Raw genomic sequence first — 12,888 nt, 5'->3', positions numbered from 1 at the left:
ACCATTATAATAAAACTATCTAAAACCAGAGACAAAAACAGAATTTAAAGCACCAGGAGAAAAACAAAATCCTCTCATACAAAGGTATGCCCCTTAGCTAAATAGTGCATTTCTCAGCAGAAACTTTATGTGTTAGTCAAGCAGGAGAGGATATATTCAAAGTGCTAAAAGGAAAAACTGCTAACCAAGAACACTTGCCCAGTGAAACTGCCCTTCAGAAATGAAGGCGAGATAAAGACCTTCCCAAACAAATAAAAGTTGAGGGGGTTTATCACCAATAGACTTGCTTTATAAGAAATACTGAAAGGAGTTCTCCAAGCTGAAATAAAAGACCTCTAAGAAGTAAAAAGAAACTATGAAAATATATAACACACTACTACTAGGTAAGTATATAGTGAGAATCGGAATAAGTTAAAATCTTAACAAGGTGGTGTGTTAGTGATTTACCGTTAGTACAAAGGTTAAAGGACAAAATTATCAAAAATAGCTCTAGCTACAGTAATCTGATAACGGATACACAACATAAAGAGATGTAGAGTTCTGGGAGGACGGCAGAGTCAGAGGATCCCGAGCTCACTACATCCCACAGACACACTGAGATAACAGCCACATGAGTGCAACTAACATAGAAAATGACCCAAAGACTGGCAGAACATATATTCCACAGTTAATCACAGAGGTGAGGCCAAATCGAAAGGGTAGAAGGGGCAGACACGTAGCTGGGAGCCAAACACTTTGGAGAGATTAACCACAAACAGGAGGGACCACAAGCATGGCGAAGCAAGAGCATCCAACTCCACACCGGGCACCCCAGGTATGGGGCACCCAAACTGGGAAGACAAGGATCCATGACATTTGGCTCCAAAAGCCAGTGGGGCTTAATTTCATGAATTTTTATAATCAGCAGGGCTTACCTCTGAATACTATAAAAATCAGGGGGCTTAGCTCCAGGCAAGCCAGAAGGCAATAGGAAAGAGAAACCCCACCCTTTAAAGACCCAGCATAATAAATCACCCAGCCACAATACAACCTAGAAGCAGCAATTTGGAAAGGGCCTGAGGTATATGGTAGATTTATTTACTGAGGTATGGATTTATTTACTAACCTCCGAATGTGTGCTGGAGGGGCAGGGAGGATCTTTAGGAGACTTCTCCAAGAACAAAAGAGCTGGTAGGCACCATTTCACCGCCCTCCGCCCCCCCCCCCCCCCCCCGCACCACCGAACACAATCCACATCTGTTGCTAACACGGCGCGCTCTGTCTCCACGCTCTTCTGAGTCTCCACTCCATCCCATCCACCTCACTTGGTGTCCCTTCGAAGTGGCTCCTGCCCCACCAAACCTTGCAAAAGCAGTCTTGGCAGGGACAAGTGGCTTTCCAAAGTGATTCCACTCTTGGGGAGAGAGGAAGAGTAACCCCCCCCCCCCAACACACACACACATACACGTTCCCATAGTCCCAGCTGAACCTTGTAGTTGGCAGTGTAGAATGAGTGCCCTACTGGTCACCGTCACTGCATCGCCAGCACATGTACTGGGGGAAGGCATCCTTTCTGAGTGTGCCTCCACTTACCAACAAAACACTCTCAGGGGCAGCACAGGAAGAGAGTCCTGCAGTTCAGTGTGACTGCAGCACCCGCAGAAAGACTGGGGGCAAACTTTGAATCTCATTGTCAAGTTCACCCACCAACAAGAGCCTCCCAAGGGACAGGCAGGGAGAGCACCCTGCAGGCTGGTGAGGGAGCAGCCGTAGCAAATGGAAAGGAGGCAGGCAGCTGGTCTAACTGCCGGATCCACCCACCAATGAAGGCCTCTCAGGACAAGGCAGGGTGGGTGTCCTGTAGGTTGGGGAGACCACAGCTGAGGGTAGGCATCCACTCTGACTTCTGAAACTACCAAACTGCAAGTCCGCAGTGGCTCCAGATTGGTCCTAAGGGACAAGGGACAGAATAAGGCCTAAGTCCCACTGGGTACACCCACAAAAGGCAAAAGTGGGCCAATGCAGCTGACTGGACTGAAGGCAAATGTGGCTCAGCCACAACAGTAGGGCACACACGACCCACACAGGAGACATCCCTGAAGTGCCTGGTAATGGCAAACCTAATGGTGGCATCCAAAAATCAAAAACCTTTAATAGACACACAATAAATGAAGAGAATGGGATCCAAGCACATTGCTAAAGAAAGCCATCAAACAACAGGGGGATTGAGCAAAAGGAAAAGGAAGGAACCAAGAGGAACTATAAAAACAACCATAAAATAAGTAACAAGCTGGCAGTAAGTACACACCTATCAATAGTTACTTTAAATGTTAAAAAAAAAAAAAAAAGGTAAGTGCTCCAATCATTGGTGTCAAAAGACACAGGGAGACTGAAAAGATAAAAAGGTAAGATGCATCTATATGCTGCCTACAGCAGACTCACTTTAGACACATGCAGACTGAAAGTGAAGGGATGGAAAAACCTTTATCATGCAAATGGAAAAAGAAAGCTGAGGTGGCAGTACTTATATCAAACAAAATAGACTTTAAAACAAAGACTAACAAGGGGCTCCTGGGTGGCTCAGTCAGTTAAGTGTTTCCCTTTGGCTCAGACCACGATCCCAGTGTCCTGGAATTGATCCCTGAGTTGGGGTCTCTGCTTGACAGGGTGTTTGCTTCTCCCTCTCCCTCTGCCTGCTGCTCCCCCTGTTTGTACTTGCTCAATCTCTTTCTTTTTGTCAAATAAATAAGTAAAATTTTAAAAAAGAAAAAACAAAGACTAACAAGAGAGAAAGAAGGACATTGCATCATGATAGAGGATACAATCAAAAAGAGGACATAACAATTGTTAATATTTATGCACCCAATATGAGAGTACCTAAGTATAGAAAGCAACTATTAACAGACATAAAGGAAGAAACTGACAGTAACACAGGGACAGAAGGAGACCTTGACACCTCACTTACATCCATGGGTAGGTCACAGAGACAGAAAAGCAACAAGAAAACAGTGGCTTTGAATGACACATTAAACCAGATGGATCTATCAGATGTTCAGAACATTTCATTCCAAAACAGCAGAATACCCATTCTTTTCAAGAGCCTAGTGCACATTTTACAAAATAGATCACATGTTAGACAGCAAATCAAGTCCCAATAAATTAAAAAAAGACTGAAATCATATCGTGCATTTTCCATGATCACAGTGGTATGTATGAAACTAGAAATGAATCACAAGAAAAAAATCCAGAAAGGACACAAATACATGGAAGCTAAGTAATATACTACTGAACAATAAATGTTTCAATAAAGAAATCAAAGAGGAGGGACGCCTGGGTGGCTCAGTTGGTTGGGCAGCTGCCTTCGGCTCAGGTCATGATCCCAGCGTCCTGGGATAGAGTCCCACGTCGGGCTCCTTGCTCAGCAGGGAGCCTGCTTCTCCCTCTGCCTCTGCCTGCCATTCTATCTGCCTGTGCTCGCTCTCTCCCCCACCTCTCTCTGATAAATAAATAAAAAATCTTTAAAAAAAACAAAAAGAAAGAAATCAAAGAGGAAATTAAAAAATATAAGGAGACAAATAAAAATGAAAACACAATGGTCCAAAATCTTTGGGATGAAGCAAAATCTGTTCTAACAGACCTAACTCAAAAAAATGAAAGATGCCAAATAAACATGCCAACCTTACACCTAAAGGACCTAGAAAAAGAAGTACAAAGCACAAAGCCAGTAAAAGAAAGAAAATATTAAGATTAGAGCAGAAATAAATAAAATCAAGACTAAAAAACCAATAGGATAGATCAATAAAACCAGGAGCTGGTTCTTTGAACATATCAACCAAATTGATAAGCCTTTAGCTGGAGTCATCAAAAGAAGAGACAGACACATACGCATACACGGAGGGAGAGAGGAGAGAGAGAGAACTGAAAATCAGAAAAATCAGAAATATAGGAAGAGAATTAACAACCAGTATCAAAGAAATACAAAGAATTATAAGAGAATATTATGAAAAATTATATGCCAATAAATTGGACAACCTAGAATGGATAAATTCCTAAAAACATAACCTTTCCAAAACTGAATCAAGAAGAAATAGATAATTTCAACAGACCAATTACTACACTGAAATTGAATCTGTAATAAAAAAAAAACTCCCAAAGACAAAAGTCCAGGACAGATAGCTTCACAGTAAATTCATGGTACTTCACGGTAAATTCTACCAAACATTTAAAGAAGTAATAGCTATTTTTCTCAAACTATTCCAAAAAATAGAAAAGGAAGAAAAGTGTCCAAATGCATTTGAGGCCAGCACTGTCCTGATACCAAAGCAGATAAAGACAAAAGAGAACTACAGGCCAATATCTCTGCTCACAGATGTAAAAAAATTCTCAACTAACAAATCCAATAATACATTTAAAAAATTATTCACCACGATCAAGTAGAATTTATCCTGGGATGCAAGGGTGGTTCAGTATTCACAAATCAATCAACATTACATATCACATTAACAAGAGAAATGATAAAAACCATATCATCATCTCAACGGATGTAGAAAAAGCATTTGACAAAGCATAACATTCATTTATGATAAAAACTCTCAACAAAGTAGATTTAGAGGGAACATACCTCAGCATAATAAAGGCCATTTATGACAAACCCATAGCTAACGTAATACTCAATGGTGAAAAACTGAAAGCTTTCCCTCCAAGGTCAGGAACAAGACAAGGATGTCCACTCTCATTGCTTTTATTCAACAGAGTACTAGAAGTCCTGGGCACAACAATCAGACAAGAAAAAGAGATCAAAGGCATACAAATCAGCAAAGAAGAAGTAATACTGTCAATATTTCCAGATGATATAACACTACATACAGTAAACCCTAAAGACTCCACCAAAAAGTATTAACGAATTCAGTAATGTTTCAGGATACAAAATTAATATACAGAAATCTGTTGCATTTCTAAACAATAATCATGAGATAGCAGAAAGAAAAATTAAGAAAATAATCCCATTTATAAATACAATCAAAAATAATAAAATATCTAGGAATAAACTTAACCAAGGAGGGGAAAGACCTATGCTCTGAAAACTGTAAAACACTATTGAAAGAGATTGAAAAGGACACAAATACATGGAAAGGTAGCCCATATTCATGGATTGGGAGAACCAATATTGTTAGAATGTCTATACTACCCAAAGCAATCTACAGATTTAGTGGAATCACCATCAAAATACCAACAATGTTTTCCACAGAACTAGAACAAACAATCCTAAAATTTGTGTGGAACCACAAAAGATTCCAAATATACAAAGCAATCTTGAGATAGAAGAGCAAAGCTGGAGGTATCACAATTCTAGATTTCAAGATATACTACAAAGCTGTAGTAATCAATACAGTACGGTACTGGCACAAAAACAGACTCACAGAGCAATAGAACAGAACAGACAGCCTAGAAATAAACCCATGCTTTTATGGTCAATTATTTTTGACAAAGGATGCTAAAATATACAATGCAGAAAGGATAATCTCTTCAACAAATAGTGCTGGGAAAACCGGACAGCTACAGGTAAAGGAATGAAACTGGACCACTTTCTTTTACCATACACAAAAATAAACTCAAAATGGATTAAAGACCTAAATGTGAGACTTGAAACCATAAAACTCCTAAAAGAAAACACAGGTAGTAATTTCTTTCTTATCAGCAGTAAAACATTTTCATAGATATATCTCCTTAGTTGAGGAAACAAAAGCAAAAATAAAACTATTGAGATTACATCAAAGTAAAAAGCTTTGACACAGCAAAGGAAACCATCAACAAAATAAGAAGGCAGCCTACTGAATAATAGAAGATATCTGCAAATGATATGTCCAGTAACAGTAATAGCTAAAATATACAAAGCAATACAAACAGTAATATCCAAAATATTAAATAACTTAACACCATAAAAATCCAAATAATCCCATTAAAAAATGAGCAGAGGACCCAAATAGATATATTTCCAAAGAAGACATATGGATGGCCAACAGAGAGACATGAAAAGATGTCCAACACCATTAATCATCAGGAAAATGCAAATCAAAACCACATTGAGATATTGCCTCACATCTGTCAGAATTGTTAGAACAAACAGCTCAAAGTTAGCAGAAAAATAGAAATAACAAAGATCAGGGGCACCTTGGGTGCCTCAGTCGTTAGGCATCAGTCTTCAGCTCAGGTCTTGATCCCAGGTCCTACAATTGAGCCCTGCATCAGTCTCCCTGCTCAGTGGGAACCCTGTTTCTCCCTCTCCCACTCCCCCTCTTGTGTTCCCTCTCTTGCTGTGTCTCTGTCAAATAAATAAATAGAATATTTTTAAGAAGAAAGAAAGAAAAAGCATAGTTATTGGAAAGGGATAAACAAAACCACCATTATCTGCAGGTGATGTGATTTGTAAAAATTAGGTTGTGGAATATAAAAATTAATATTCTATACAACAGGAAGGTCTGGTTAGAAAATGCAACTTTAAAAAATTGAGTATAGGGACGCCTGTGTGGCTCAGTTGGTTAAGTGGCTGCCTTTGGCTCAGGTCATGGGATCGAGTCCCACATCGGGCTCCTTGCTCAGCAGGGAGCCTTCTTCTCCCTCTGCCTCTGCCTGCCACTCTGTCTGCCTGTGCTCACTCACTCTCTCTCTGACAAATAAATAAAATCTTTAAAAAAAAAATAAAAAATTGAGTATAATAGCAACAAAATTATAAAGCATCTTGGAATAAGTCTAACAAAGATGTCCAGGCACTTACATGAAAAACTATAAAATTTTATTGGCAGACATGTAAAAAGACCTAAATAAATGGGAGTTATATATTATTCTTGAGCTGAAAGACTCTTCAAATTGATTAAAATATTTAGACAAATTATAAAAATCCCTACTAAAGTTTTTGTGGAATTTGACAAACCAATTCTAAAAAATCACAGGCAGTTAAAATGGGCCCAGTACATAGCTAAGAGAAGCCTGAAGAAGGTCAAGAGTTAGGTTCAGAGTCCGGTACTGGCACTGCCTCTTATCGAGATTTGCAAATGAAACCATAGTAATAAAGATAATGTAGTATTGATTTAAGGAGCATAGCCAGCTGGGGAGAAACCTGCATTCATGGAAAACTGATCTATGACAAGGTAGGTATTATTGGTAAATACCTTATTCAATAACTGGGTCTGGTAAAATTAATTATTCATGAAAAAAACCCATAAAATTGGATCCCTATTTCAAAGCACATGCAAAAACTAATTCCAGATGGATTAAGAACTTTCAGAAAACAACGTAGAAGTCTATTTTTACAAACTTGGAGGAAAAGATTTCTTAAATTGATTTAAAAATTCACAAACACATTAAGGTTAAGAGTTGATAAATTCTACAACAGGAAGGATATTAGTTATCAGTAGAGTCATACGAAGTGAAAAGTTGCATAAACTAGGATAAAATTCTTTCAAGATACATGTTGAAATGTATAGATAATGTCCTAGTAATTAAAATGCAATGAAATCTTATAAATTATTATGAAACATAAAAATAAAAAATGAGTAAAAATATTCATTTAACAGAAAGGGAAAAAAAATTCCTCATGAATAACTGAAAATATGCTCGATAGTTATCAGGGAAATGCAAAAAAGCACAATGGCATAATTTCACACCTACCAGACTGACAAATTAAAAAATCAGATTATATTAAGAGTTGGTGAGGATATGGCCCAATGGTAACTTCTATCCACAGCTGGTGGAGGCTACGTAGATTAGAACTATCTTTTCAAAAAGAAATTGGGCACTAACTAGTAAAGCTGAGCGAATGCATTTCCTACTTTTAGTCGGTTCTACCTGTAGGTCTATATCCTAGAGAAACTTTGATTTATGTGCATTAGAGTGGTACGTCCTAAGCAGTAATGTACAAACAATGTCTATAGGATCTTGTTAAAATGCACATAATGATTTAGGAGCTTGGGAATGAAGCCCCAGATTCTGCATTTCTTTCTTTCTTTCTTTCTTTCTTTCTTTCTTTCTTTCTTTCTTTCTTTCTTTCTTCTTTCTTTCAAGATTTTATTTATTTATTTGACAGACAGAGATCACAATTAGTCAGAGAGGCAGACAGAGAGAGAGGAGGAAGCAGGCTCCCTGCTGAGCAGAGAGCCCAATGGGGCTCGATCCCAGGACCCTGAGATCATGACCTGAGCCAAAGGCAGAGGCTTTAACCCACTGAGCCACCCAGGTGTCCCTCTGCATATCTAAGTAACAGATTTTAAGGTTCCCATCATGTTCTATTTCTTCACTTGTGTGATGACTACTGGGGTACTAGTTTCATTTTATTCTTTAAATGGTATTTTTACAGGTGACAGACTAGGAACATTTCTACCACCTATGTAATAGGAAAACACTTAGCTCCCACTGAGTTCTCTCTTCTTGGCTTTGGATTTTACTTTCACAATCCATAACCAGATCAGGGTAATCTGGAGGCTCATCTCTTTCACCAGCTCTTGGGGCTCAGTGTGTGTGAGACTGGAGATGTGGGAAACTGGCTATAAATGCCTTTTTTTTTTTTTTTTTTTTTGCAGATTCTCTTTTCTGATGGTCCCATGGTCCCTACCCGGGGGAAGCAGAAAATAGCCCATTTGGCCAGAAAAGCAGCTTCTATTCTCCAGTTCAGCTGCACCAGGAATTTTTATCTCCACATTTTCCATTGTCTATATTCCAGTTGGTTCAAAATCCATAGGAGAAAGCTGGTAATATAATAAATACTTTTAAAATTAATGCCCACAAACATAAAACCCTCCCTGAATCTTAAATACTGATGACTGCGCAGAATGAAGGCTATGTATATCTCTTTTTAATGTCCTTGTCTTCCCTCTGTGAGCGCCCCAAAACTCTGACGCTCTCTTTCTTTCTGTTAATTTCTTTAAAACATTTTTATTTATTTATTTGACAGAAAGAAATCACAAGTAGATGGAGAGGCAGGCAGAGAGAGAGAGAGAGAGGAGGAAGCAGGCTCCATGCTGAGCAGAGAGCCCGATGCGGGACTCGATCCCAGGACCCTGGGATCATGACCCAAGCTGAAGGCAGCGGCTAACCCACTGAGCCACCCAGGCGCCCCTACAACAACTATGCTTTCTTGAAGATATGAGTATCTTGACTGATTCTGCCTGGGTCATGTGTCAATCCTCACCAAATCACTGTGGCCCCGGAAACATGAGTGTGTGGAGTTAGTACCATATAAATCACATGAAATTAATTTATCACAGGATAGGGGAGGGATGGTTCTCCCAAAGGAAAGAAAGTTGGGTAGACAAAAAGAAATAGACACATCACAGTCTTCTGGAGAGCCGGGACACGTAAGACAGTTGTTTGTATTCTATACAGGATATTGTTCTATACAGGATATTGCCTTGACTTTGACAGTAAAAAATATTTGGATTCACTGATGCTTTTAAGTGTCAAACAATTTTGTAATGCAGTTAATTATCTTCCCTTGTTCCAGTTTTCCCTTTTTTTTTTTTTTTTATTTATTTGACAGAGAGAGAGAGAGACATCACAAGTAGGCAGAGAGGCAGGCAGAGAGAGATGGGAAGCAGGCTCCCTGCAGAGCAGAGAGCCTGATGTGGGGCTGGATCCCAGGACCCTGAAATCAGGACCTGAGCCAAAGGCAGAGGCTTAACCCACTGAACCATGCAGGTGCCCCCAGTTTTCCCTTTTTAGTTATGTTCACTCACTCTCATGTTAAAATGGGTTTGAGAAACTATCCAAAACAAAGAGCATCCTTTTGGAACAGTGTGTATATAATGAAAATCAAAGAGCCCAGTAGCCTAAAAACCAGTCAAATCCCAGTGCTATCTTTTAGTAGCTGTATATTTTTATACAAATTATTTAACCAATCTCACTTTTCCTTGTTTATAAAATAACAATAATAATACTTACAGTCATGTGTTTGTTATGAAAATTGAAAGAGATAATTTACATAAAGTCTGAACATTAGATTTGTAATGTTCAAATGGTTTCTACTGTTACTTTTAATGTTTATTTCCCGACAGTAGTTTGGCATCTTATTTGAGGATATCTTGATTGGTAAGTGAAAAGTTTATATGAAAATAATAATGCAGATAATCCATTTGTGGTTAATTCAAAGTTAAAGCTAAGCACTCTTTTTAAAAAAAATATTCTATTTATTTGAGAGAGAGCGAGCGAGCACGAGCAGGGGGAGGGGCAGGGGGAGAAGCAGACTCCCCATTGAGCAGGGAGCCCAACTTGGTACTCAATCCCAGGACCCTAGGATCATGATGAAGGCAGACGCTTAACTGACTAAGCCATCCAGACACTCGAAGCTAAATACTCTTAAAAAGCTTTGTATTCAATATTACATTACATTACTTACATAACTTTAAGATACCACAGAAAACACATATGGGAACTGTCCACAGACAAATTGCGTTCTTCTTCTGTATCCTGAAAGAAAATGAAAAATAAACTAAGATATATAAATGTAACTTTAAAATAAATACACATTTGGATACAAGCATAGGAGTCACAGAGGAACTAAATTAAATAGCTAAGATCAGAGGAAGTATAATGAACAAACTTCAGAATGGAACTAATGAATATTCATATAATACTAGTTCTATTCTTTAGCTACTCTTTGTAATTAAGAATTTACTATCAGGAGTGACAAATTTAGCGTATTGTTTCTGTTCTATTTGTCTTTGTGAAATAATGAAGCATGTATATATGTGTCTTTTTACCCGGTTCCTGCTAATATTCAGTCTCTGACTCTGGTGCCTGATGCTTCAGTCCTATAGTTCTTATAATCTCCCAAATGACCAGAGGGTCTGACATAGAGCTTTCTTTTGTTCTAATGAGGCAATCCTGGGTGGCCTCCTGGATGGGAACTGGTCCCTATGAAGGCCACACCATCATTAGAAGCTTGGAACTTTTAGCTCAACCTCCCACCCTCTGGAGAGGGGAGAGGAACTAGAAAATGAGTTAATCATTGATCATGCTTATGGGATGAAGCCCCTGTAAAAATCAGAGTGCTTCCAGGTTGGTAAACGCGTCCACTGGCAGGTTGACACAGCCCAACTCCACGGGCCAGAAACTCCTGTGCTCGGGGCCTTTCCAGACCTTGCCTTAGGCACCTCCTTTCTGGCTGTTCATTTGTATCCTTTATCATATCTTTTATTATTATAACCAGTAAATGGTTTATTGTATTTATATTTATAATATTTATTATTTATTTATTATTATAACTGGTAAATGTTTCCCTGAGCTCCGTGTGCTGTTCTAGCACATTTTTGAACCTGAAGACAAGGTTGTGGAAACCTTGGTTTATAGCCAGTCAGTCAGGTGACAAACTGGAACCTGCAATTGGCATGTGAAGTGGGACAGTCTTGCGGGACTGAGCCCTTGACTGGTAGGATGTGAAGTTACTCCATGCAGAAAATGCCAGAACTCTGACTTGTAGGATATTCCGCTGGTGTCAGAAATAGTCCGCATGGAAACCAACCCCCACACCACATCTGCTAACAGAAGTGCTCTCTGTGAGTGTGTAAAGGAAAACAGTGAGTTTTCATAGACAGTCTTGCTCACGGAAAACACAATTCAATTAATTTTCTTGTTTAATGGTTCTGAATCAGAGATGATTTTGCTCACCAAGGATACTGGAGACAATTTTGATTGTTGTATCTGAGTGCTTTTGACAGTATTTCAAAAGTCACATGTACATCCTTAAAGGTTGTAAGATCTGATGAGACCATACATAAATGGCAAAGATATTCTTATATATGTATGTTTGTCTGGACAAAATTTCTATATAACATTTCACATTTGGGCTTTCAACATACGACCAGAGCGAAAGGAGTAAGCCTTTACTTGTTTGGGAATTTTGTCCATGAACCTGGTGAATATTCATAAACTCAAAAGCCAAATTCAACTATTTTTCAATCTATAAGTTTTGAAAAAATGAATTAATATTCAGCTGGCCTTTCCCATAGCACTCTACTTATTATCTGAAAATAAAGATTATTCATTAAAAAGAAGGCACAAGCACCAAAATAAAGAAAAGATTTGTCACATGGAGTCTCTCCAGCAATGGCTTTGGGCACACTTTTGTGGGAACATCACGTATGAGGTGCATGGCCAGTATCTGTTACTAATTAGCAGAGAGCCAATGTTTTTAATGCTTAACTCTTTCTTTTTTTGTAACAAGAGAGGATTCAACATCACTCTCATGTATTTGCATTCACATATGCTTTCTTGAAGAAAATATCATAAAAACAAACTTGACAAAGATGGCTTTTAATCCAGAGAATTGTCATAAAAGTATATAACATAAGACTCACTAGGTAGGGAGTACTATTATCATTAAGATGGTAACTGGGGCTTTAACATACTTGGTGAAAAGGCTAAGATAAAAATCACATATCATTTTATAACTGAATTTTTAAATATTTATTTATTTATTTGAGAGAGCACACAGAGGGAAAGGGAGAGGGAGAAGCAGACTCCCCACTGAGCTGGGACACCCCCCCTCCAACATGGGGCTTGATTCCCGGACCCTGGGATCATGACCCGAGCCAAAGGCAGATGGCTAACCAACAGAGCCACACAAGCACCCATCATTTCTTAACTTACAATCTGCTATGAGATATACCTGAAAATTGTCATATTGACAATTTAAAAATACCTCTTATTTATACTTAACACTTCTACTATTTAAAACAGGTTGAAAGCTCAAAATAAGGAAAATAAAATGCAACAGAGACACTTATGCAAGATTTAATAACTTGTCTTTAAAATCAACTTACTGGGCCAATAAGAAGTGGTCTTATAGTCTGAATACCAGGAGAAGAACAACGCAGTTCTGTCTTGGGAGAGCTAGTATTTAAAAAGAACAGGGAGATA

General features: G+C 38.5%; 1 protein-coding gene across 1 annotated transcript in view; it reads right to left on the bottom strand.

Annotated features, from left to right (window-relative positions):
• LOC309858123 (cation channel sperm-associated auxiliary subunit epsilon-like) overlaps positions 1-12,888 on the bottom strand; it is a gene marked incomplete at its 3' end in the record, with an annotated part of 44,895 nt that overhangs the window by 13,165 nt on the left and 18,842 nt on the right. Inside the window, exons 4-5 of the mRNA XM_082750808.1 lie at positions 12,792-12,861; positions 10,367-10,437 (exon numbers count right to left, since the gene is read on the bottom strand). Of these exons, the coding sequence (XP_082606934.1) occupies positions 10,367-10,437; positions 12,792-12,861 (141 nt within the window). The remainder of the gene's footprint in view (positions 1-10,366; positions 10,438-12,791; positions 12,862-12,888) is intronic.

The sequence above is a fragment of the Mustela nivalis genome (assembly GCF_964662115.1).
Source record: "Mustela nivalis genome assembly, contig: HAP1_SCAFFOLD_1887, whole genome shotgun sequence".
In the NCBI taxonomy this organism is placed as follows: domain Eukaryota; kingdom Metazoa; phylum Chordata; class Mammalia; order Carnivora; family Mustelidae; genus Mustela; species Mustela nivalis.
The sequence above is the reverse complement of the archived record's forward strand: the minus strand, read 5'-3'. Positions and strand labels throughout refer to the sequence as shown.